The sequence below is a fragment of the Urocampus carinirostris genome, chromosome 12, assembly GCF_059441175.1.
Source record: "Urocampus carinirostris isolate Australia breed hairy pipefish chromosome 12, RoL_Ucar_1.0, whole genome shotgun sequence".
Taxonomy (NCBI): Eukaryota; Metazoa; Chordata; class Actinopteri; order Syngnathiformes; family Syngnathidae; genus Urocampus; species Urocampus carinirostris.
Window position 1 is genome coordinate 39388142 of NC_142360.1, and position 26356 is coordinate 39414497.

At 41.5% G+C, this 26356-nt stretch overlaps 1 protein-coding gene across 2 annotated transcripts in view; it reads right to left on the minus strand.

Moving 5' to 3' along the window:
- The window catches only part of shdb (Src homology 2 domain containing transforming protein D, b), a 98155-nt gene that overhangs the window by 56418 nt on the left and 15381 nt on the right, over nucleotides 1-26356 (minus strand). For both annotated transcript variants that reach the window (XM_088350305.1, XM_088350304.1), the window contains 2 exons: nucleotides 18576-18939; nucleotides 5109-5259 (listed from right to left, as the gene is read on the minus strand). In XM_088350305.1, coding sequence (XP_088206431.1) covers nucleotides 5109-5259; nucleotides 18576-18902 — 478 coding nt within the window. In that variant the 5' untranslated portion in view covers nucleotides 18903-18939. The remainder of the gene's footprint in view (nucleotides 1-5108; nucleotides 5260-18575; nucleotides 18940-26356) is intronic.

Consider the following 26356-nt stretch of genomic DNA (forward strand, 5'->3'; position numbering starts at 1 on the left):
TGAGGTTTGAGTTTTTCCTTGCCCTCATGTAGGTTTTAGATCAGGGGATGGCGTCATCATAGTCTGTAGTTTGCAATAGTCTGTGGTATGTGCAGCCCTTTGAGACTCCTTGGGATTAAGGGTGTCACAAATAAACATATCTTAAATTAATTTGAGGTTTTTGAGTTTTTCCTTGCCCTCATGTAGGTTTCAGATCAGGGGATGGTGCCATCTCCCACTACAGAAGAACCACTTCTGTATTCAAATCACGATCCGATTGCGAGAGCGACTTGCTTCCTCGTGTCCAGCGCTGCCCTTCCTCTTTCTATCAATAAACTCGTGGTTAACGCTACGCATTTGGGTCCTGATTCCATTCTAGTTGTGACATTTTTATTTGTTTCTTTTTGAATTATTAAAAATTTCTTATGCCAATTATTACTGTTTTACAACGAATGAATATTGTCTCCAAATATCGGTTATCGGCCTCCTCTCAATACTACTACTAATAATAATAAAAATATCGGCCCATCTCAGGCGATCCCTAATTTATAGTCTGGAAAATCGAGTATTTATAAGACAACAACAAATATGTTCCAAATAAAACCGATGCAGTAACTATTCTTTGTGTCACATTTATTTCAAGCCGAATTTTGTGAATAGAGTTTTACTTTAAGGGTCAAAAACGGTTTGACAAAGGCCCTCAAAAGACAAAAGCTCAAAGATGGCATCTAAGACAATGCTTGTCTGCACATTCAATCACTCGTGCGATTCGCATCTCCGGCCGTCGCCTCTATACAGCTGCTACCAGAGCAGAAGAAAAATGAAAGGTGCATTCAATGGGTTTGTATACCTTCATGGCCAAATTCAAGAACTTTTCGAGCACTTTCAAGGCAAATTTTCAATTTTTTCTGGTACCATTAATAGAAAAAACTAATCTGGTGTGAATCATGTATTTTGCACAGTCACAAATATACATGTGATGTCACAACCAGAACAGAATCAGGACCCAATTGCGTAACGTTAACCACAAGTTTTATTGATAGAAAGAGGAAGGGCAGCGCCCGCGATCCGGTGCTCGGTGGACGCGGGAAGCAAGCATCTCACCAAATCGGATCCTGATCCGAATACAAAAAGGGATCTTCCGTGGCGGGAGTTGGCAGTGTCAAGGATGGAAAAACAGGTCGATTGCCAGGACAGGAGAGCAAAAACGTGGTCGGGATCAAAAACGGGTCGTAAGCCGGGACGGGAGAGCAGATGTGGTCGGGATCAAAAACAAGTCGTAAGCCGGAGACAAATGGGGAGATCAGGAACGGAAAAACGGGTGCAAAAACGGGACAGGCGGGAGTCAGGGTCAAAAATGCTTGCCTTGTAACAACAGAGGTTCGCTGACGGACTGACAACCGGAGAGTGACAGGACTGGGCTTAAACATCTCTCCGCATACAGCTAATTTCTATTTGTTGTTTTCAGTTGCAGGAAGTTCTTCCTGCTACAATTTACCACTGGGATATGCTTACCTCAATTCTTTACATGGCCCTTAATGAAAATCCGAAGTTGAAACATGATCCTTGCACTCACACACATTTATAGTTCCTTGATTAGATGTAGCATGAAGTTAATCGTTAGCAAAATAGTGAAGCTAGTCATCTCCGTGAGATACCTGACTGGAAAGCGCCGACTCTCCCATTGTGAAGAATTCAATCTCTTTTTTCACACTTTGCAAAATGCTGTGCGTGGATTTCTTCCACGTTTTTAATCATGGTGTGTATTTTTTTCCAATTAATTAAATCTGCAACCTCCCAGCATCTGGGTGTGATTTACCTGTTCTGATTTCAGCTGCAGGGGGCGATGACGCTTCACATGACAACGTCATCCAAAACAATGCAATCCCAGCACTGGACCAGCGGTGTCATTTTTAAGCCGACTTTATCGTTTCATCTTTTTATATGTATTTGTCTAATGTGTCATGATTACCGATTGGGATCACCTGTCCCTTTTTAAGCCCAGTCCTGTCACTCTCCTTTTGTCTGTCTGCCAAGTTCTGTTGATACAAGGCAAGCCTTTTTGACCCTGACTCCCGCCTGTCCCGTTTAAGCACCCGTTTTTCCACCTGCCCGTTCCTGATCTCCCCGTTTTTTCTCCGGCTACGACCCGTTTTGATCCCGACCACATCTGCTCTACCGTCCCGGATTACGACCCGTTTTTCGACCCCAACCACGTCTGCTCTCCTGTCCCGACTTACGACCCGTGTCTGACCCCGACCACGTTTTTGCTCTCCTGTCCTGACTATCGACCTCTTTTTCCGCCATCGTCTGCTACGGAAGATCCACTCCCGTATCCGTATCACAATCTGATTGCGAGAGTGACTTGCTTCCCGCGTCCAGCGAGCATCGGATCGCGGGCGCTGCCCTTCCTCTTTATCTCAATAAATCGTGACATAATGCATGGTTTGTTGAGTCCGAATGCTAAGAATCTCATGCATTTTCCAGCACTTCGCCCATAAATCGAGCATTTTCCCGACCTTGAAAACACAGCATTATAATTCAAGGATTTCGAGCACCCGTCCGAACCCTGCATTCGTTAAATTATCGGCGTTTCCGCCCACCAAAGACGCCGGTCGAGTCTTCAGGCTAGCGAGGCAATAATTTGCTAACAGACAGATTACCGAGACGGCCAGACGTCCCCCCTCCCCCGGGGGCCGAGGAGAGCCCTCAAGTTGAAGGCGGATAAGAAAACGAGGGAAAGAAGAGGCGGAGGGCGGGAAGGGGCGCTAGCGGCGGGAGCACTTTAACAATAATCGACTGGGACGGACGGGGCAGGGAAGGGATGCTGGGAAGAAGCAGACGGAACAAGAGAAGAAACAAATGGAAAAAGGACAAATGATAAGATGCTAGTGAGATGATGCAGGGGGGACACTGCCGGGGAGGAAAGATGGCTGGACTACTCGAAAAAGCTTTTCTCTAGCAGACAGGTTTAATGTCCGACAATATTCTCATGGCCTGGCCTAATAATAATATTAGTAGTAATTACAATAATAATAAGCCCAAATCACCGGTGTGATCACTAGACCAAGGATGTAGATGACATAAGAAAAGGCATTCTCATTAGAGAGAGAGAGAGAGAGAGAGAGAGAGAGAGAGAGATCGATAGATAAATAGATATCTAGATGTCTAGATACAGATATCTGTCTAGACAGATAGATAGATAGAGAAAGATAGATATATGTCTAGACAGATCTATGTCTAGATAGATAGATAGATAGATAGATAGATAGATAGATAGATAGATATATGCCTAGATGTCTAGATAGATAGATATATATCTAGATAGATAGATAGATAGAGATAGATAGATAGATAGATATATGGCTAGATGTCTAGATAGATAGATATATGTCTAGATAGATGGATATATGTCTAGATAGATGTCTAGATAGATAGATAGATGTCTAGATAGATAGATATATGTCTAGATGTCTAGATAGATAGATGTCTAGACGGATATATGTCTAGATAGATGATATAGATAGATAGATAGATAGATAGATAGATAGATAGATAGATAGATAGATAGATAGATAGATAGATAGATAGATAGATAGATAGATAGAGATAGATAGAGATAGGTAGATGTCTAGATAGATGGATAGATTGATGTCTAGATGTCTAGATAGATATATGTCTAGATGTCTAGATAGATGTCTAGATAGATGTCTAGATGTCTAGATAGATAGATGGATAGATAGATGTCTAGATGTCTAGATAGATAGATAGATGTCTAGATGTCTAGATATATGTCTAGATAGATAGATAGATGTGTAGATAGATAGATGTCTAGATAGATAGATGTCTAGCTAGATAGATGTCTAGATAGAAAGATAGATAGATACTTTATTCATCCCCGTAGGGAAATTCACACTTCCAGCAGTACCAGCAGTATTCGTGTGTTGAAAAACAAAGTAATAAAATAAAAGCTGTACATAATCACTCTATTTCGGAGAAAACAGCGATTCGTCCTAAAAGCTACAAATAAACTCAAAAAAGCACAAATGTGTAGAGCAATACGCCCAGCACAAAAATGACTTCCACCTACTTTGTTTCAAATAACTCAGAACTTTGGAATGGATGGAACGACGGCATCCCCTTTTGGACAGTTCCCGGACGTACCAATTCACCATGTACCATAATGAAATCTGATAACATGAAGTTTTTAATGTAATTAAAAAAATTGAGGCAATTTATTGATAAAATAATGTTCTCACCGTACGTAATTATGTCAAATGGAGGGACATTCTCAAGTACAGAACATGACGCAAATTTCTCACTTTCTAACAAGTTTATCAACTTCAAACACCGTCATCTGATACTGGTGGTCTCAGATATCTGAGACCACGCCCAAAGAGACATAATCTAGTCAAGCGTCCCTGGTCCATATAAAAAGAGGAGCTAAGCAATAGCTCGTCCTCTTTTCTTCTGCCTGGCCGGTTCGTCTCGTACGACGGCCTTGAGTTCAGCACGTGGGCCATACGTTGCGACCGTCCAGAGCAAGAGACCAAATCTCTCCGCAACAACAAAAGGATGGTTTCAGATTTAACGTCATGTTTGCTGGTTCTTGGCAATGAGAGTTTTTTTTTCCTGTGCAAGGGAATTAACCCAAATCGCCTAGCATTATAGCAGGAAACTTTCTTTTAGTGCTAGTAACCTCCAGATTTTTAGCAGTCGAACACTCCCATAGTTTCCGGCGCCTTACCTTCCCCTTTTTTTCCCTATCATTAATTCTCTATGTTCATAAATTGTGTGTCCTATTTCAATCGGCCTGGTTTATTGAATCCATTTTCTTGGGTTTAGTCATTCATATCAGAACTCAAAGAACTCAAAGTAATAACATCATTTTATTTTTTTATTAGGAAATTCCAGCATCGTTTAGAAAAAAATGATTTCTGGTGGAGCACAAGCAACACCTAGAGGTAAATTCATTTACTGATTGTAGTAAAGAATAATTTGTTCAAATCCTAACAATTTTCCAAATGAAAGCTAGAAAAATACCCTATAAATGAAGAGCATTGGACAAAATTACAATAGGATTATTATCCTGAAACAACTAATGCGATCAGTGTGATGAAACCACTCACCTGTTATGACCCGCTGGGCCTCATAAGGTTCCATGTAGCCGTTATTTTCCGAGGGAACCGTTTTAATTTCTGGTTCCGCTCTACGGTCCGGGCGAATGTCAAAGGGGTCCGAATAATCCGTGTCCCCTGCCAGTGGAGCAGACGGCACTACCTAAGAAAGACAAAAGCAATAATTTAATCAGACATCTGCATTCTTCATATTAAATGGTGTAAAATGCACATAGTAGGAGCTTTTTATGTCACGGTTGCCATGGCGCCCAATTGGCCCCGCCCGTTTGGCGCCAGCTGCAGCTTGTTGACAGATTGGCTCCCTGTCAGTATTTAAACCCTGTCTTGTCAGTCCCCTTTTGTCAGTCCGTCTGCGAATATCTGTTTTTACACAGCGAGCCCTTTTTCGTCACATTTTTTGCTCCTGTTTGTCTCCCGCTATGATCTGTTTTGATCTCGACCACGTCTGCTCTCCCGTCCCAAATAACGATCCGTTTTTGATCTCGACCACGTCTACTCTCCTTTCCCGGCTACGACTCGCTTCCGACCCTGACCACGTTTTTTGCTTTACTTTGCTGGCTATTAACCCGTTATTTCCGTTCCTGACACCGCCATCGCTCACCACGGAAGTCCCACTTCCGCGTTCAGAGCGACCTGCTTCCCGCGTCCAGCAATCACCGGATCGTGGGCGCAACCCCCTCCCTTTCTTCTTATAAGACGTGTGAGAAACGTTACGCAAGTGGGTCCTGTCTCCATTCTGGTCCTGACACGTAGTCTGTAGTTTGCAATAATCTGTGGTCTGTGCAGCTTTTTGAGACTCCTAGTGATTAAGGGCTAAACAAATAAACATGACTTGACTTCAGGTTTTTGAGTTTTTCCTTGCTTTCATGTAGGTTTTAGATCAGGGGATGTTGATTAATAGTCTGTTGTTTGCAATAATCTGTGGTCTGTGCAGCCCTTTCAGACTCTCTGTGATTAAGGGCGTCACAAATAAACATGACTTGATTTGACTTGATGTTTTTGAGTTTTTCCTTGCCCTAATGTTGGTTTTAGATCAGGGGATGTTGATTAATAGTCGGTAGGTTGCAATAAACTTCTGTCTGTGCAGCCCTTTTTTTTTTAGATTTCCTTCTCAATAGAGAACAGTCAGTTCGCATTGGTGAGAAAGGTTCATGTTCTTTTGTCCTCAACACTGGTACGCCTCAGGGCTGTCCATTGTCTCCAACTTTGTTTTCCCTATTCCAACATGATTGTCAACCCAATTCTGACCATTCACTATTCGCTAAATGTGCAGACGACACCACGGTTACTGGCTTTAATTCAAATGGAGACGGAACTGAATACCGAGCAGAAATTGATTCACTTTCCACCTGGTGTCATGAGAGTAATCTGTCATTGAATGTAGGTAAAAATAAGGAGATGATAACAGATTTCCATACTAAGCCTCCCCCACATGTGCCACTGTCAATTAATAGTAGTGAAGTTGAACTGGTCAATTTTTTCAAGTTTCTGGGTACTTACTTGTCAGCTGACCTCACATGGACTGTTAATGCTATTGATATTCTAAAGTCAGCCAGACAAAGGCTCTACTTCCTTCGTCAACTCAAATCATTCGGAGTCCGTCAATCCATTCTAGTCAATTTTTATCGTGCTATCATTGAATCTGTTTTAACGAGGTCAATCGCAGTTTGGTCGCGTCAATCGGAAAGAATTGTCAAAGATGGAATCGGTAGTGAGAACGGCAGAGGAAATAATAGGTACTGGCCTCCCGTGGGAAAGTATCTACATCAAGCAAACTAGGGAACGGACACTAAAAATTCTAGACCACAGGTGTCAAACTTGCGGCCCGCGGGCCAGATCAGGCCCGCTAAGGGATTAGATCCGGTCCGCGAGACAACATTCAGAGAAGCGCAAGAGGAAAACAAGCTGCAGGTGTAAATATGTCAACTTGATATTGCCAAAGAGAGGTGCATTGAACAAAGACACTGTACTTGTATTTCTTTCTCTCTCTCTCTCTCTCTCTCTCTCTCCCTCTTTTCCACCCCTTTTCTCCCACTCTCTATGTCTCTCTTTTTCTCTTCTTTTGTTGCTTTTTGTCTCTTTCTCTCTCTGTGTCTTTTTTTAACTTATTTTGCTCTAACTTCCTTTTTTGTTTTCTCTCTTTTTCTCTTTCTCTCTTCCTACCCTTCGCCCTTTCTTTTCTCTTTTCTCTCCTTCTGTCTTTCTATTTCTCTTTGGATTTCTTTCTTCCTCTCCCTTTCTTTCCCCCTCTCTCACGACTTTGTATCTTTTGTTTCTCACGCTCTCTCCCTCGCTCCTTTTTTTTCTTTGTCCGGCCCTCTCTCCTTTTCCCTCCCTCTTTCTCTTATTTCTTCATATCTCTTTTTCTCTCTCTTTATTTTATGAGTCCGGCCCCCGACAGAATGTTTGTTCTATCGTGTGGCCCCTGAGTTAAAATGAGTTTGACACCCCTGTTCTAGACGATCCCAGTCACCCTGCTCGAAGGTACCTTGATGACCTGCCGTCAGGTCGCCGTCTTCGCTCCATTACGAGCGAGACTTCACGTCTTAAAGAGAGTTTTTACCCTTCCGCTATCCGTATGTTCAACGGGAATTGATTTAGGTTATTATGTATAGTATTATTATAATAAATAATAATAATAATAATTTCCTTGTATTGTCATTCTGTGTAACAATGTACACAGAACGAAATGTCGATTGCACCTGACCCGTTGTAGCGAGCCGATGCAGCCGCAGCCAACAGAGGGCGCCGCCGACCACTTTTTAAGTCTTAGGAATGCCAACGTTCCTCCGACCTATTCTACTCTAGTCTTGTTATTCACATATTCTCTCTTTTTAAACTATTCTATATAATGACCTTGAATGATACACTACAATATCTTTTTTACTCTATTCTTTTAAATCTATTATTTTATCATTATTGAGTGTTCGCGTGTCAAATGATTTCTTGTATATATCATGTTAAATCCATATTTGACTAGATTACATCAGCGTTTTGATTAACCGAGTAAATGAATACAGTATTAAAAAACATCCTCGCTTATGAACTCTGAAATGAAATCGCATCCCCACTGAATTGCTCGCATGCAAAATAGAAGCGAGCTTGTTGTTTTTATGCTAATGCTGTGACTCTTATTTGCAACAACTTAAGAGTGTCACAAGGGGGCAGCGATGGGTATATTTAGTAGCAAACACAAAGTACGTTTTTCGACATTCCACAGCGCAGTAGAAAGAAAGAACAACGGCCATATTTAAGACTGCAGCTCACGCAAATAGTTCGCGGTTCCACTTTTGCGGGTTCAAAAAATATACCTTACCTTCTCAATAAAAGCATTTATTGACTTGACGCCATTGAGCGCAAGCTTATTTCAACTGAGGACACGGTGTGGACACTCTTATTGTGAAGGGGAGGGGGAGGCCCTGACTAAATGCTTAGTCATTGCTGCTTTGCTCACACCCCCTTCCTTCAACTCCTCCCACCTCACCCCCTTCTTATGTGGCGCTCAGTTTATCATGGAGGGACTCGGCAACACGATGTAAGTATATTTTCTTCCGTCATATTTCATCTCAAGTTTGACTTTTTTAAACCAAAAGCGAGCGGTTGTTGGTACGACCTAAACACGGCTAATTGTGTGCGGTTTCGTGTATTTGTTGTAAAAGCCGTTCGATGCCGCTCGCTAAAGTATGTTATTATTGTCAGAAGGTAGCTCTTTCACTTTCAGTAAAATGAACACGAACCATTTTTTTAACTGTTTTTTCCCAAAACACTTCACAAACACTCATCAAATATCACATTTTCACTGTTTTTATTTTCCATATGTAACCGGTAGTGTTAACAAGCGAAATAAACTGCGATGTGGTTGAGAGCGGTTAATGCAATCATACTGAATGGTTCGTCGTGGTTGCGCCGCAGTCCTATTCCGTGTACATACAACATATTTTACATTTTTTTTTTTTTGTTATAACATGAATTTCACTCTTTCTCTACCCGTATTCTATATGGTGTACTGTATACAGGGGGGTATACTGTATACCTGCATACGTTTTTTGAAATATTTTTGAAGGGGCGCCGCTACTCCGCTGATTTTCAGTTTTCGCGGGTGGTCTTGGTCCCCGTTAACCGCGATAACCGAGGGATTACTGTATATTTGTTTTTGAGACATATGTGTTGGGTAAAATGTAGCTTATTTGATACATAATGTAGCATGTACCTGCCTTCTCAGGCACCGCCTGTAGGGAGCGAAGATGCTTTATAGGACAATGGCGTGCTAACTAATGCCAGCTGCAGTTAATCACGAGGGAAGAGAAAAATGCAAAGGCAAAGTGAAGTGTCGGTGTCATTACTAAGCAGGCTTTTTTAATAGCATGGCAACCATTTCCAGCATTCACAAGCACTTCTGTCAGGACCAGGGACGGAGACAGGACCCACTCGCGTGTGTTTCTCTTAGTTTTATTAGGAAGAAGGGATACTGTATACACGATTTGTAGATCGTTGATCGTGGGGAGCAGGTTACTCAGACAGGAAAGTGGTATTTCCGTGGCGAGCGAAGGCAAGAGTCGAGAGCGGGGAAAAACAGATCGATGGGAGCAAAAAACGTAGTCACGTTCAGAGGGGTCGGAGCCGGGAATAAAACAGGAATCAGGACTGGAGAAAGTCAGGGTCGAAAAAGGCTTGCCTAGCGGGAGCTGAGGTTTGCAGACGGACCGACAACCGGTGACAGGACTGGGGTTTCAAAAGTGACAGGTAGCAATCAGCTTCCCCCATAGCGCTTTTTAAACCTTGAAAATCAGGATTTCGAGGACCAGTGCGAACACTGAATATTCCATGCAACATTTGAAAGAAAGAAAAGTGAATGAAGTGGAGAAAGTGTGGAGAACAACGATGCTTTTAATGGTTTTATTTCTAAAACTACAAAGACGGCCATATGCTCAAACCGACAAACACGCAATCCGTTATCGGAAAACTGTTCAATTCCCGGTTCAAGGCATCGGAGGCCTAAAAATAAAAGGAAGATTCAAGGCCCTATCGACGTACAAGAATTCCCTGGGTTAATTAGAGTGCCGGTTTTCCCGCGGATCCTGGCAAATTAATGAGGGAACAAACTATCGGACGGATTCGCACCGTTAATCCAATGGATAAGTTTAGCTAGGAAAACTTTGACTCTAGTTAGAATTTCCTATAGAGACTCTGCAGAAGAAGATGAATGAAAACATTAGAAAGGCCGCAGTTCTGCATTGGGCCAGAGGTGGCAGAGATGAGTAAAAAAAAAGAAGGTATGCCTTTAAGAAGTTACCAATTACGAATTCTCTGTTATACTCAGGGTTGGGTAGGGTTACTCTAACTGGATTACTTTCAATTACTTTTGGATGACTCCAATACCAAATATGCTAATAAAAGACAAAAGAAACTAAATATGAATCAAATGATGACTCACAACACGTGGTAAGCTTTATCTCCTGGCTTTGATCTCTTTGATCTCCGGCAAAACGAACGTCAAATGCCACAGAAACAAAATGAAAATCAATCCAAACATCATTTTTTCCGTTCCATGTATTCCTTTACTCCCCAAGCCTGCACAAAATTTTGTCATTTTATTCATATTTAGTTTCTTTTGTCTTTTATTAGCATATTTGGTATCGGAGTAATCCAAAAGTAATTGAAAGTAATCAAGTTAGAGTAACCCTACCCAACCCTGCAGACTGCCAAGAAACACGACAATGGCAACAATGTCAAGCACTTCACCCCAAATTCAAGCATTGTTAAGGATTTCAAGCACCCGTACGAACCCTGTGATTTTTATGCCCACCTGCACCAGACCTCCCTTCCAGACTGCCAAGTATCACGACAATGGCAACAACATCAAGCACTTCACCCAAAATACAAGCATTTTTAAGGATTTCAAGCATCCATACGAATCCTGTGATTTTCATGCCTACCTGCACCAGACCTCCCTTCCAGACTGCCAAAAAACACGACAATGGCAACAACGTCAAGCAATTCACCCAAAATTCAAGCATTTTTAAGGATTTCAAGCACCCGTACGAACCCTCTGATTGTTACGCCACGTATAGCTTCTAGACGGGATCGGTTTCCACAAAACCATGCCTACCTGCACCAGACCTCCCTTCCAGACTGCCAGGGTTGGGTAGGGTTACTTTAACTGGATTACTTTCAGTTACTTTTGGATGACTCCAATAGCAAATATGCTAATAAAAGACAAAAGAAACTCAATATGAATAAAATGATGACTCACAACACGTGGTAAGCTTTCTCTCCTGGCTTTGATCTCTTTGATCTCCGGCAAAACCAGGGTTGGGTAGGGTTACTTTAACTTGATTACTTTCAATTACTTTTGGATGACTCCAATAGCAAATATGCTAATAAAAGACAAAAGAAACTCAATAGGAATCAAATGATGACTCACAACACGTGGTAAGCTTTCTCCCCTGGCTTTGATCTCTTTGATCTCCGGCAAAACGAACATCGAATGCGACGGAAACAAAATGAAAATCAATCCAAACATCATTTTTGCCGTTCCTTGTATTCCGTTCCTCCCCAAGCCTGCACAAAATGGAGTCATTTTATTCATATTGAGTTTCTTTTGTCTTTTATTAGCATATTTAGTATTGGAGTCATCCAAAAGTCATTGAAAGTAATCCAGTTCAAGTAACCCTACCCAACCCTGGTTATATTACTATACATAAAAAATAGTAGTCTTCCAAAATAACGCATATTAGTCAAGATGATACAGTCGTACCTGAGGTCAACCATGTCTCAGGAACGGCTCACCGGCCTTGCTGTCATCAGCATAAATTACAAAATAGTAAACAAATTTGCCTCTAGGTGTTTCCTGTGCTCCACCATAAACCTTTTAGTTCTCTGAAGGATACTAGAAATTCCTAAAACGATTAAAAAAAAAAAGTGAAATGATGTTATTACTTTGAGTTCTTTGAGTTCTGATATGAATTACAAATCCGAAGAACACGTTCGTATCTACCGTTTTTCGTAGGGAATACTTTCTATCCTATCGTTATGGGTTTTCAACTCCTTGCCCTCACGTGTCGGCGTTATAAGGGGGCCCTATCGTGGATGCAGGCTAAGCGGGTAGCGGCGTTATCCGAAATCATGGTAAATGTAAACTCTCTACCAAATAAGACCGGCGCACTGGCTGTGCTGGTAAAAAAACATCAAAGCGTACAGGGAGTGCAGTTTGCCGTGTTTTACGGAAACGTAGCTCACGTCTAGCATCCCGGACGCTAACGTGGAGCTACCCGGCTTCAGCGCTGTTAGGGCATACAGAGACACAAAAGCCTGCGGGAAGCGGAGAGGAGGTGGACTCGCTATCTACGTGAACACGAGGCGGTGTAACCCTGGGCACAAAGATTTCCATCTGCTGCAGTGACGTCGGACCTTTGGCCTAGCGTGTTACGTCATTCACTCCGCTGTTGCTAAACTACAACACAGCACCCGGAGGCCATCCTGTTAATCTGTTCATAAACAACAAAAGGATACTGATGGAAGTGTGAATTTCCCTAAGGGGATGAATAAAGTATCTATCTATCTATCTATCTATCTAATCCACGGGTGTCAAACTCATTTAAACTCGGGGGCCACACGATAGAACAAACATTCTCCCGGGGGCCGGTTTAGTAGAGTAGAGAGAAAGAAAATAAAAGAGAGAAAGAAATAAGAGAAAGATAGAGAGAGAAAGGTAGAGAGGGTAGGACAAAAAAAGAAAGAGAGAAAGAGAGACAGAGAGAGAAAGAGACAGAGAGAGAGAGAGAGAGAGAGAGCGTGAGAAACAAGAGATAAAAACAGAAATAGTGAGAGAGGGGGAAAGAAAGAGAAAGAATGAAATCCAAAGAGAAATAGAACGAGAGAAAAAGAGGATAGAAGAGAGAAGGAGAGAAAGAGAGAAGGGTAAAGACAGAAGGGGAAAGCAAGAGAGAGAAAGGGAGTAAAGGAAAAAATAAAGAGAGAGCAAAAGAAGGTAAAAAGACCTAGAGAAAGAGACAAAAAGGAACAAAGAAAGAGAAAAAGAGACAGAGAGAGTGAAAGAGAGAGAGATAGAGAGAAAAAGAGACAGAGAGAGTGAAAGAGAGAGAGATAGAGAGAAAAAGAGACAGAGAGAGAGTGTGAGAGAGAGAGAGAGAGAGAGAGCGTGAGAAACAAGAGATAAAAACAGAAATAGTGAAAGAGGGGGAAAGAAAGAGAAATAATGAAATCCAAAGAGTAATAAAACGAGAGAAAAAGAGAAGAAAATAGAGAAGGAGCGAAAGAGAGAAAGGGGAAAGCAAGAGAGAGAGAGAAAGAGAGTAAAGGAAAAAATGAAGAGAGAGGAAAAGAAGGTAAAAAGACCTAGAGAAAGAGACAAAAAGGAACAAAGAAAGAGAACAAGAGACAGAGAGAGTGAAAGAGAGAGAGATAGAGAGAAAGAGAGAGCGTGAGAAACAAGAGATAAAAACAGAAATAGTGAAAGAGGGGGAAAGAAAGAGAAAGAATGAAATCCAAAGAGTAATAAAACGAGAGAAAAAGAGAAGAAAATAGAGAAGGAGCGAAAGAGAGAAAGGGGAAAGCAAGAGAGAGAGAGAAAGAGAGTAAAGGAAAAAATGAAGAGAGAGAGCAAAAGAAGGTAAAAAGACCTAGAGAAAGAGACAAAAAGGAACAAAGAAAGAGAACAAGAGACAGAGAGAGTGAAAGAGAGAGAGATAGAGAGAAAGAGAGAGCGTGAGAAACAAGAGATAAAAACAGAAATAGTGAAAGAGGGGGAAAGAAAGAGAAATAATGAAATCCAAAGAGTAATAAAACGAGAGAAAAAGAGAAGAAAATAGAGAAGGAGCGAAAGAGAGAAAGGGGAAAGCAAGAGAGAGAGAGAAAGAGAGTAAAGGAAAAAATGAAGAGAGAGCAAAAGAAGGTAAAAAGACATAGAGAAAGAGACAAAAAGGAACAAAGAAAGAGAACAAGAGACAGAGAGAGTGAAAGAGAGAGAGATAGAGAGAAAGAGAGAGCGTGAGAAACAAGAGATAAAAACAGAAATAGTGAAAGAGGGGGAAAGAAAGAGAAATAATGAAATCCAAAGAGTAATAAAACGAGAGAAAAAGAGAAGAAAATAGAGAAGGAGCGAAAGAGAGAAAGGGGAAAGCAAGAGAGAGAGAGAAAGAGAGTAAAGGAAAAAATGAAGAGAGAGGAAAAGAAGGTAAAAAGACCTAGAGAAAGAGACAAAAAGGAACAAAGAAAGAGAACAAGAGACAGAGAGAGTGAAAGAGAGAGAGATAGAGAGAAAGAGAGATTAGAGAGAAAGAAATACAAGTGCAGCGTTTGTGAGAGGCACCTGGTTTTGGCAACATCAAGTTGACATATTTCAACCTATGGCTTGTTTTTCTCTTGCGCTTCTCTGAGCGTTGTCTGTTTGACACCTGTGATCTAATCAGTAACAAAATAGAAACTCTTGGCTGATATCGATGAATGCATTGGCAATGACACAAACTAGAAGCACCTCCTCGACATCTCCACATTACGGACCCCCGACACGTCCTCACGCGTGTTCCTCCGAAACCAAAACCCTATTTATTATTTAGACCCTAACCCACCCGGGACGAGCGACCACCTCTAATTCAACACGCTCCTCCGGCCATCAATTCTGATCTCATCTGACGGCGGCGCTGCAGAAATTTATGCAAACAGATTTGTGACACGCGTTGGATCACCCGGGCCCCATCGATAAAACTGTCACAGGGATAGTAAATGGGACCGAAGTGGATCGGGAGTGGGCTATCTGGCTCTGAGCTCCTCCCCCTCCCTCATAATTTCTCCTCGCTTCGTTTGTCAACAGCGCGGGTGACAAACTGAAGCCCCGTGGGCCAGACTTGGGGCCCGTCAATCTTTTTTTTTTGTTTTCCGGCGACTTATGAGAACCAGGAACGGATACAGTTTTTGTACCGTATTTTCCGCACTATAAGGCGCACCTAAAAGCCTTTCTTTTTTTCAAAAGCTGACCATGCGCCTTATAATACAGTGCGCCTTATATATGGATCAACATTAAGTTTTCCAACTAACTTGCAGCCGCCGACTCGATTTTCCCCCGAACGCCAAGTAGTACGCGGTGTATGCTGGGATTTATTTACCGGCGTTTCATTGGCTAACCAATGTGTCAATCATCATTTGAATCGATCACTATTGGCTAAAGTTATTCGGAGGTCAAGGGGCGGATCCTTTTTATCATTTACAGGCTGGCATTGGCTTGAACAGCAAAACAAAGCCTGCGATTGGCCGAAAAAGATGTGTCAATCATCAGTTGAACCGATCACTATTGGCTAAAGTTATTCGGAGGTCAAGAGGCGGATCCTTTTTATCATTTACAGGCTGGCATTGGCTTGAACAGCAAAACAAAGCCTGCAATTGGCCGAAAAAGATGAATGCGTATAGCACATGGCTGACAGCACACAGAAAGCATTTTTTTCTATTCTGTATTTGTAATTATTTTATTCTCCTGGATTTACTGCCCTCACGGATATAAGAGGACATTGGCTGCACATTATTATGAACACAGCGACTTCGGTGAGCTACTCCGGGTTTTATATTGTCCCTGTATCTTGTTTCAGACTGAACTCGATGTTTCTGTGATAAGCGGTGCAGATAATGGATGGAACGGAGTGTCTATTTTTAAATTCAACTCAATTCCAAGTGTTTATTGTCATATGCACAGTAAAGCTGCGAGCGAAAAAGAAAATAGAAACTACGGAATGGTTGGCATTTCTTGAATCCCAAGACTTTACCTTCCGAATGATATTTGGAACTTTGAGTGACATTGTACGGACACCGCATCCGCACGTGTTCTCGACACGTATTTGCGTCTTTGCAAGCTTTGGGAATGTTAAGGGGGTAAGAAGTTTGCACGATCTGACTGTTTTGTCCACGTTCCCATTTTAGCGCCTTATAATCCGGTGCGTCTTATGTATGTCAAAAATAGGACCAAAAACTATTTTTTTGGGGTGCGCCTTATAGTGCGGAAAATACGGTACTTGTTATGATGAAATGAAATGATCTGCATTTCTATAGCGCTTTTCAAGTCAAGACTTCCCAAAGCGCTTTACAGTGTGCTTCACATTTCCCGATAGCGGCCGTGCAGCCATGTAAGACGCTAACCTGCTTATTGGGGGCATTAGGGGTTCAGTGTCTTACCCAAGGACACTTTGACATGTAACACGGAGGAGCCGGGATTCGAACTGCGCTCTACCTCCTGAGCCACTGAACCCTTAATGCCCCCGATAAGCAGGACTGATGGTTGATTAATCTCACCTGTGCCCTGATTGGTTCCCCGTCCTTTTTTAAGCTCAGTCCTTTCACTCGCCTGTTGTCAGTCCGTCAGCGAACCTCTGTTTTTACAAGGCAAGCACTTTGCTCTGATTCCCGTCGGTCCCACTTTTTTCATCCGTTTTCCACCCGTCCGTTCCTGAGTTCCCCGTTTGTCTCCGGCTACGACCTGTTTTTTGACCCTGACCACGTTTTGCTCTCCCGTAACGGCTTACAATTCGTTTTTGATCCCGACCACATTTTGCTCTCCTGTCCTGGCTATCGACCTGTTTTTAGGTGTTGCTTTTAGTTCTCTGAAGGATACTAGAAATTTCTAAACCAGTACAAAAAATATTAAATTACGTTATTACTTTGAGTTCTTTGAGTTGGTTAGCGTGTGTGCGGCACAGTTCTAAGGTCTTGGGAACCTCCTGTGTGGGTTCAAATCCAGCTACCGGACTTACTGTGCGGAGTTTGTATGTTCTCCCCGTGCTTGCGTGGGTTTCCTCCCACATTCCAAAGACATGCATTTCAGGTGGATTGGCCGGTCCAAATTGTCCCTAGGTGTGAATGAGCGAGTGAGTTGTCTGTCCCCGTGTGCCCTGCGATTGGCTGGCAACCAGTTCAGGGTGTCCCCTGCCCACTGATCGCTGGGATGGGCTCCAGCACCCCCGCGACCCTACTGAGGATAAGCGGTGCAGCTAATGCGATGAGATGAGATGAGTTCTGATATGAATGACTAATCCGAAAGAAAATTATATCAATGAACCAGGTCGTTTGAAATAGGACACACTATTTATTAACAAAGATACTTAATGAAAAAAAATAAGGGGGGGGGGCGCACGCTGGAGAGTTATGGGAGTTTTTGACCACTGAAAGTCAGGAAGTTACTAGCGCAAAAACAACGGCCGATGTGCGATGAGTCAGGCGGGTAAGGAAAAAGAGAACAGCTATCGCTCAGCCAATTCTTTTTATATGGACCAGTGATGCTCACGACTCGTTTACGAACCCGACCACATTTTGCTCTCCTGTCCCGGCTATCGACCTGTTTTTAGGTGTTGCTTGTGCTCCACCATAAACCTTTTAGTTCTCCGAAGGATACTAGAAGTTTCTAAACCGATACAAAAAATATTAAATTATGTTATTACTTTGAGTTCTTTGAGTTCTGATATGAATGACTAATCCGGAAGAAAATGATATCAATGAAGCAGGTCGTTTGAAATCCTAAAATTTTGAAGTTAAACGAGAAAGTACTTTGACCCTGAATAAAGATAACCATTTCATATATTTGTATTGTTTCATTTCATGAGACTCTGCCTTACCTGTCTCCCCTGACTGCACATCACTGAGCAGATAGTATATAAGGCAAAATATAAGTTATTATAAGAAAATTAGTATTTCTGGATACGGAGTTAACAAATGGAAACAATGGAATATTGTTTCCTAATTCAAGCTCAAAAAGAAATTCAAAAAAAAAAAAGTATTTGAAAATTATCAGAGTATGTAAGTGTTGATAAAAAAAAATGAAACGCACTATAGTGAAGTTTTGGTGTTTTTATGAATTTTTTTACAAACTGTTATTAATTGTAGCGAAAATTATATTTTTAAATTTCAGTCTTCAAGTCCATAGATTTATAGACTATAATTGGAGATTTATGTTCATCAGTAGATAAACAGTCAGTTAATACTTCTTCCCTTTTCAATTGAACCTTTTGGAAAGACCGGATGGACTATGTTTTTGGTTTGTTTTTTCCTTTTCCTGTTTCTGAAAAATTGCTTGTTATTTTCCATTTTTGTCATTAATAAATATCCATCCATCCGTTATCTGCACCACTTATCCCAAGTAGGGTTGCAGGTGCAGGGGGGCTGGAGCCCATCCATACCAGATATCTTTGGGCAGTGGGCAGGGGACACCCAGAACTGGTTTCCAGTCTGTCGCAGGACACATAGGGACTGTCTTACTTGCTCATTCACACCTAGGGAGAATTTGGACCGGCCAATTGACCAAACATGCATGTCTTTGGAATGTGGGAGGAAACCAGCCAGTGCCCGGAGAAAGTCCACGCAAGCACGGGGAGAACATGCAAACTCCACACAAGAGGTTCGGTGAACAATTCATTCAAGGTGTTATGAGTGTCAACAAGATTACAATGTTCTCATGCTTACGGGTTCCTGCTGATCATCCAAAGAGATGGCGCTCAACAGGATCTTGGTCCGTCCCAGGTCCTGAGAGTCCACTTTGATGAGTCTGTGCTTCGGGGACTTGACATCGGAGGACTTCATGGGTGATCCATAGACCGGAGTGGCGGGTTCCGAAGTCCCAGACTCGGCCCTGGCCCTGTTTTCCGAATCCTCGTAGGGATCCTCAAAGTCCAGTTCTCGCTGGAGGCGGTAGGCCTTTAGGATCTCGCTCTCTGTGTAGTCCGGTGTAGGGGGCTGTGGGGGGACCTTCCTGCTGCCAAAACTCAGGTAGTCTTTGAGCCACTTGGCCATAACGGCTTTGATCCCAAAGTCCGTGTGGTGCTGAAGACTGGACCAAGGAGACAAGGACACGACGGTTAGGAATATGACATTGGTAAGGGGCCCCTTCTTTTGTCACAAGGTAAAAACCGTACTAGCCAATCCTTTATATATGGAAAAAAAATGACCGTTCCGTATTATTGCAACTAGCAGCTTTATGTACTGGACTCATATCATTCGTGCTGTTCTGTGTTAGTTTTACCGCTACAGAAATGAGTGGTGGGGGTAATTCCCACAGATGATAAAACTCACCTCATCTGTTGCGCGGAATGTGGCTAAATACTTGGATTGGAGAATGGATGCACAAATAGGTGACAGATACAATTTTGTATTTGGAGTTCATTGAATGTTACATGTTGTGTTACTTCAGGGGTGTCAAACTCATTTTAACTCAGGGGCCACACGATAGAACAATCATTCTGTCGGGGGCCAGACTAGTAGATTAAAGAGAAAGAAAAAGAGATAAAAAAATAAGAGAAAGAGGGAGGGAAAAGGAGAGAGGGAGAGAGCGTGAGAAACAAAAGAGATAAAAAGTAGTGAGAGAGGGGGAAAAAAAGGGAGAGGAGTAAAGAAATCCAAAGAGAAATAGAAATAGAACAGAAGGAGAGAAAAGAGAAAAGAAAGTGCAAAGGGTAGAAATGGAGAAAGAGAAAAGTGAGAAAAGGATCAAAGGAAGTTAGAGCAAAAGAAGTTAAAAAGACACAGAGAGAGAAAGAGACAAAGAGCAACAAAGGAAGAGAAAAAGAGACACGGAGAGTGAAAGAGACAGAGACAGAGAGTGGGAGAAAAAGGGTGGAAAAGAGAGAGAGAGAAAGAACTACAAGTACAGTGTCTTTGTTCGAGGCACCTGTCTTTGGCAACATCAAGTTGACATATTTCAACCTGAAGCTCATTTTTCTCTTGCGCTTCTTTGAGTGTTGTCTCGCGGGCCGGATTCAATCCCTTAGCGGGCCTGATCTGGCCCGCGGGCCGCCTGTTTGACACCTGTGTGTTACTTGAAGTGAAATGACCTAAATACAGTTTTTGACCAGCGAGAGACTCTGGGGGGTTCGGCACCCCCAAAGCTCTAGACCGCATGTGTCAAACTCACGGCCCGCGGGCCACATCCGGCCCGTGAAATCATTTTGTATACATCTACTATAATGGCCCAGGTGGGTCTATGAAACGCTGATAACTTTCAAACCATACTCGGATGCTAAAAACCACAATGACAGAGAAAATGATGTTAACTGACATTGCCGGTAAACCCGTGTGTCCTATTTGTGGAACTTTTGTGTCACGTAACGGAGCGGCGAGCAGGGAATAAGGACCCATTCGCGTAGACCAGGGGTGTCAAACTCATTTTAGCTTGGGGCCACAAATGCTATAAAAAAATCTCAGGGGGGCCGGGCTAGTAAGTTTAAGAGAAAAAGAGAGGGAGAAAAAGAAAAAGAAAGAGAGGGGGGGAAAGAGAGATTGATAAACACGGAAAACAAGGGAGACAGAGTAACAGTGAGAGAAAACGAGAGCAAAATAGAGATATGAATGGAGAAGAAGGGGGAAATGAATATAGAGAGAAAAAGAAAGTGAGAAAAGAGAAAGATAAAAAGAAAGAGAAGTGAAACAACAAGAAGAAAAAGTCAGCAGGAGAAAAAGAGACAAAGTGAGGTGAGAGAGAGAGGTCGAAAAAGGGAAAGAAAGAGGGTGAGAAAGAGAGAAAAATAGAAAGAAAGAGAATTAAAGTGTAAATTAGAGAGAGAAAATAGAAAAAGAAAGAGTTAGAGAGTGAGAGAAATTGATAAAAGAGAAAGAGGGGGAGAGAAATTTAGAAAAGAGAAAAAGAAAGAGAAAGAGAGTGAACAGGAGAAAGAAAAAGAGTGAGAAATAAATAAAAAAAGAAGTGAGTCAGAGAGAAATGAAGAAATACGACCACAATTGTTTTGCAAGTGTTAACTGGCTTGGGTGACATCCGGTGGAACTATTTAAAACGACAGCTCATTTTCCTCTTGCGCTTCTCTCACTGTTGTCTCGCGGGCCGGATTTAAAGCATCGGCGGGCCTGATCTGGCCCGCGGGCCGCCTCTTTGACACCTGTGGCGTAGACGTACTCACAATTTATCGGGGGAAGGATGAAGAGGGTGGGCACACTCGATCCAGAGATCGATGGTCGCGGAGTGGATTAGAAATCCAAACAAAAGAAAAGTCGTCCAAAACGGATCAGACCAAGAACAAAACCGGATCAAACGCAGGCAGATTTACAGACTAGGCATTTCAGAACTTGCAGAAATCTCACAGAAGTCTCACAGGTATAACAAGTCTAACAAACGTTCCAGCAGAGTTCAAAGGAGCGCGTTTAAGTACCCACAGAAGCAATCGGTCAATGCGAGTCAGCCGGTGTCCACGGGCGGGGCCGGCTGGGCGCCATGGCAACAAGCGCGAGACATGACACCGAATCCAGAGAAAGGATACAGAAAGTTGAAGAGTTAAAGAATATGAAGATGTTTTTCACTAAAGCAAATTCCCAAAGTGAAAAGCACAAATTTTATTGATATTTCCATTTTTTCATATTTTCAATTTGTATAGTTTCGACAGGAGATATTTTTATGCAGAGCAGCGATTTTTAATTCATTTCATGTTTAAGTTTGTTTATTCTGGAATAATATTCCTGACTGTTTTAAATTCATGTTTTGTTTTTTATTGTTTTTTTTTTTTAAAAGGCAAGTTTTAGTGTATTTAAGAAATATTTATCCGGTCCGGCCCGCGACCAAAGGTGTGGTTTGAGTTCTGGGCAATGTTCCCTGTCATTTTCCTTGCGGGTCTGAGCGTTCACACAAAGTCGGTGAGCAACGCTTGAAACAACAGTGAGCAACGGCGATCCCAAGTGTGGCAACTGAATCATGATCAAACATGTCCAAAACTTGACATCCAGTTACATTTTGCGGAGTTTCCGGCAATGCAAAATGATTTTTCTCTTTTGAATGAATTGACTCATGTACGATGGCCTACAAACGTCATTTGTTCTTACAATTCTTTCACAAGATATCCATTTCTTTTTTTTCCTGATATATTTTGTCGCATAATATTAACATTTTTGGGGGCTTATTGAGTCGGTTGTAAGATACAGAACTGTACTTAATCACATTTTTGAGTGGAAGTACAATGTTGGCAGCAAGATTCACTTGATATCATTGGAAATTATTTGAATGCAACACAAAGTTTTTCTTCTTTTTTCCGTGTTTTTTCTACTTTTTGGTTACTTTTTTCTTTTTGTTCTCTATTTACTTTTTTCCTACATTTCTTTCTTTTCTTTTTTTCTGTTTTTTTCCTTCTTCTTTTCCTCTTCCTTTTGTTTCTTTTTTTCTCAGCTTTTCACTAGTTTTTCATTTTGGTATTTTTTTCTTTTTTGTTCTATTTCCCCATTCCTATAAGTCATGTTGTGCATAATTGTACATCATATTTGGACATGTTGGGATGAAAGAAGCAAAAACAACCCGAAGAGCCGTTTAGGACCCGAAAGAGCCGGTTCCTTTTATGAGCCGAGCCGAAGGAGCCGGTTCTTGACAAACTCTACTAACTTTACTCAACTTCGTTGTACTTTGACTCGACTTCAAAATACCGCATTTAGAACACAGCGTCAGGGGAACCCGTGTATTTTTACCGTCATGCACTGTAACTTTGACTTAATTGTCTTCTTAATTACCAATTTCGAGCCCGCATCTTTTCCTTCTTTTTTTCTCTTTTTCTCAGCTTTTCACTAATTTTTCATTTTGGTATTTTTTTCTTTTTTGTTCTATTCCCGCCTTCCTTTAAGTCATGTTGTGCATCATTTTACATCATATTTGGTGATGTTGGGATGAAAGAAGCAAAAACGACCCGAAGAGCCGTTTAGGACCCGAAAGAGCCGGTTCCTTTTAGTGAGCTGAGCCGAAGAAGCCGGTTCTCTACTGACTTTACTCAACTTCGTTCCACTTCGACTCGACTTCAAAATACCGCATTTAGGACACAACGTCGGGGGAACCCGTGTATTTTGACCTTCGTGCACTGTCACTTTGACTTAAGTCGCTTCTTAATTAGCAATTTTGAGCCCTGATTTTTGTGAGCTGGCTAGATTTTCTTGTGCGCTGAGAATGTGCAGGCAGTGCGCGGTTGCGCACGCGCGCAGCTTAGAGGGAACACTGGTTCTGGACCTCTGTGTAATTGAGTTTGACACCCCTGCTCCCGACCCAAAATCACTTCTGGTCTTCCCATGCTGTCAAAAGTTCACCGGGCTAGAGTGGAGCAGCTGTTCCAAGACACTCCTTTTGTCTTAGGCAACAACATCTGCCAGGTGAACTTTGCCCCGCCGTGAAAACTTGCAATATAAATAGAAATACACAACCGGGCCAAGCAATGTTCCCTCTAAGCTGGGCGCGTGCGCAATTGCACAATACCCAGAGCTTTTCCGCGCAAAAGAAAATCTAGCCAGCTCACAAAAATGAGGGCTCGAAATTGCAAAATAAGAAGCAAATTAAGTCAGAGTAACAGTGCATGAAGGTCAAAATACACGGGTTCCCCTGACGCTGTGTTCTAAATGCCGTATTTTGAAGTCAAGGTCGAAGTAGAACGAAGTTGAGTAAAGTCGGTAGAGTTTTTGGAGAACCGGCTTCTTCGGCTCGGCTCACTAAAAAGGACCGTCTCTTTCGGGTCCCAAACGGCTCTTCGGGTTGTTTTTGCTTCTTTAATGCCTACACGACCCCATATTATGTAAAATTGTGCACAAAATGACTTAAACGAAGGGGGGAAGTAGAACAAAAAAGAAAAAAATACCAAAATGAAAAAGTAGTGAAAAGCTGAGGAAAAAAAGAAACAAAAGGAAGAGAAAAAAGAAGGAAAAATTCAGGAAAAAAAAGCCAGAAAAAAAGAAAAGAAAGAAACAAAGGAAAAAAAGTAAATAGAGAACAAAAAGAAAAAAGTAACAGCTCAGAAAAAAAACACAATGAAATTTTTTTTAAAGGAATTTAAAATAATAGAAAAACACAGGGAAAAAAAAAGAAAAAGTTTGTGTTGCATTCAAATAATTTCCAATTCTACCAAGTCAATCTTGTACTTCCACTCAAAAATGTGATCAAGTACAGTTCTGTATCTTACAAGCGACTCAATAAGCCCCCAAAAATGTTAACATTATGCGACAAAATATATCAGGAAATAAAAAGAAATGGATATCTTGTGAAAGAATTGTAAAAGCAAATGACGTTTGTAGGCCATCGTACACGAGTCAATTCATTCAAAAGAGAAAATTAATTTTGCATTGCCGGAAACTCCGCAAAATGTAACTTGATGTCAAGTTTTGGACATGTTTGATCATGACTTAGTTGCCACACTTGGGATTGCCGTTGCTCACTGTTGTTTCAAGCATTGCTCACCGACTTTGTGTGAACGCTCAGACCCGTGGAAGATTAGAGGGAACATTGGGGCCAAGGAATTAGTGAGCTGAGCGGCTGTTTAGGGCCCCGTAACCACTAGGGGGCCCCCAAGACTGGTTACCACTCAAAAAGACTTTGACAGAAATACGACAAAAAGACTACACAATAACTACAAAACTAAATATCAAATATAGTTCTTAAAAACAGGGACCTTGTATATTATTTTGCTTTTATTCTGAAAATACCAAAAAAATGTATAGAATTACTACAGAAATACTACTACAGCCAGCTGCGGCTCATCGAAAGATTGGCTTTCCCTTCTATTTAAGCTCAGTGCTCTCACTGTTCCAGTTTCAGTCCGTCAACAAACCTCTGCCCCGCAAGACGTGGGTTTTGACTCGGTCCCGTTTCCTGTTGGTATTTCCTGTCTGGTATTGTTCCTGTATATTTTTGTCCTGTTTAATATGGGTTTCCAGTTTCGTTTCCGTCTATTTTTGTCCTGTTTATTATTCTCTCCAGTTTTCGTTTCTGTCTAGTTTGTCCAGTTTTGTTTCGATATCCTGTTTCATTATCAATCCTGTCTGTCCCGTCCTGTCCGGTATCGACCCCATCCGTCCGATATCAACTCAGGCAATTGGTATTGATCCCGTCAGTCTCTGGCTTCCTATCATTTCAAGCCAGACCGCTACTTAACATGCACGACTGCCCATTTCCCGTAAAATAAAAGGCTTGTGTGAGAAACGTCACGCGTTTGGGTCCTGATCCTGTTCTGGTTCTGACAATGTCACATATTGCAATTTGACCCAGTGATAATAACTTTCGATGTCTGGTTATTTTCTCCAGTTTTTTTGTTCCCGTCTAGTTTCTCCTGTTTATTTTTCGATATCCTGTTTCATTATCAATCCTGTCTGTCCCGTCCTGTCCGGTATCGACCCCATCCGTATGATATCAACTCGGGCAATTGGTATCGATCTCGTCGGTCTCTGGCTTCCTATCATCTAATAATAATAATTAATAATAATAATTTCCTTGTATTGTCATTCTGTGTAACAATGTACACAGAACGAAATGTCGATTGCACCTGACCCGTTGTAGCGAGCCGATGCAGCCGCAGCCAACAGAGGGCGCCGCCGACCACTTTTTAAGTCTTAGGAATGACTCGGCCGGGGCGCGAACCACCGACCTCCCAGTCTCAAAGCGGGCGCCTTACCATCTAGGCTATCTCAAGCCAGACCGCTGCCTAACGTGCATGACTCCCCATTTCCCGTAAAATTAAAGGCTTGTGTGAGAAATGTCACGCGTTTGGGTCCTGATCCTGTTCTGGTTCATGACAACTACAGTAATACTACAAAAAATTACAAAACACCACTACAGAATTATTGACTCCAAAAATACTGCAAAGACAACTACAGTAATATTACAAAATACTAAATAAATATGACAATATACTACTTTGGAAATACTACAAAAATATTCCATAAAAATAATGCTTTGGAAATACATCAATTATACCTTTACTAAAATAGTAAAAAATATCAATACATTATCCTATAATGTATAAAATACTAGAAAATACTACTAAAAAAAACTATGACGAGAGGTTTAGAACAGAAATACTGCAAATGACATCTATAGCGATACTACAAAAATTCTCCAATGGAAATATAACAATAATACTACAGAAGTACTGCTTTAGAAATACATCACTTATACTTCTACTGAACGACAGAAGACATACCAAATGCATACTACTATAATATAAAAAAAACTACTAGAGAAATATTACTACAAAAATACTACGACAAGAGGTTTACAACAGAAATACTGCAAATGACACCGATAGCGATACTACAATCCTCCTGTGGAAATATCACAAAAATACTACAAAAGTAAAACTACAGTAACACTGTACTACAAAAATACTACAGATATTCAGGAAACATTCTTATATGGATATACTACAAAATACAACAGAGATAGTACAAAAATACTAAAAAGAAATACTACAGTAATACTAAAAAAAAATACTATCATCATAAAACTACTG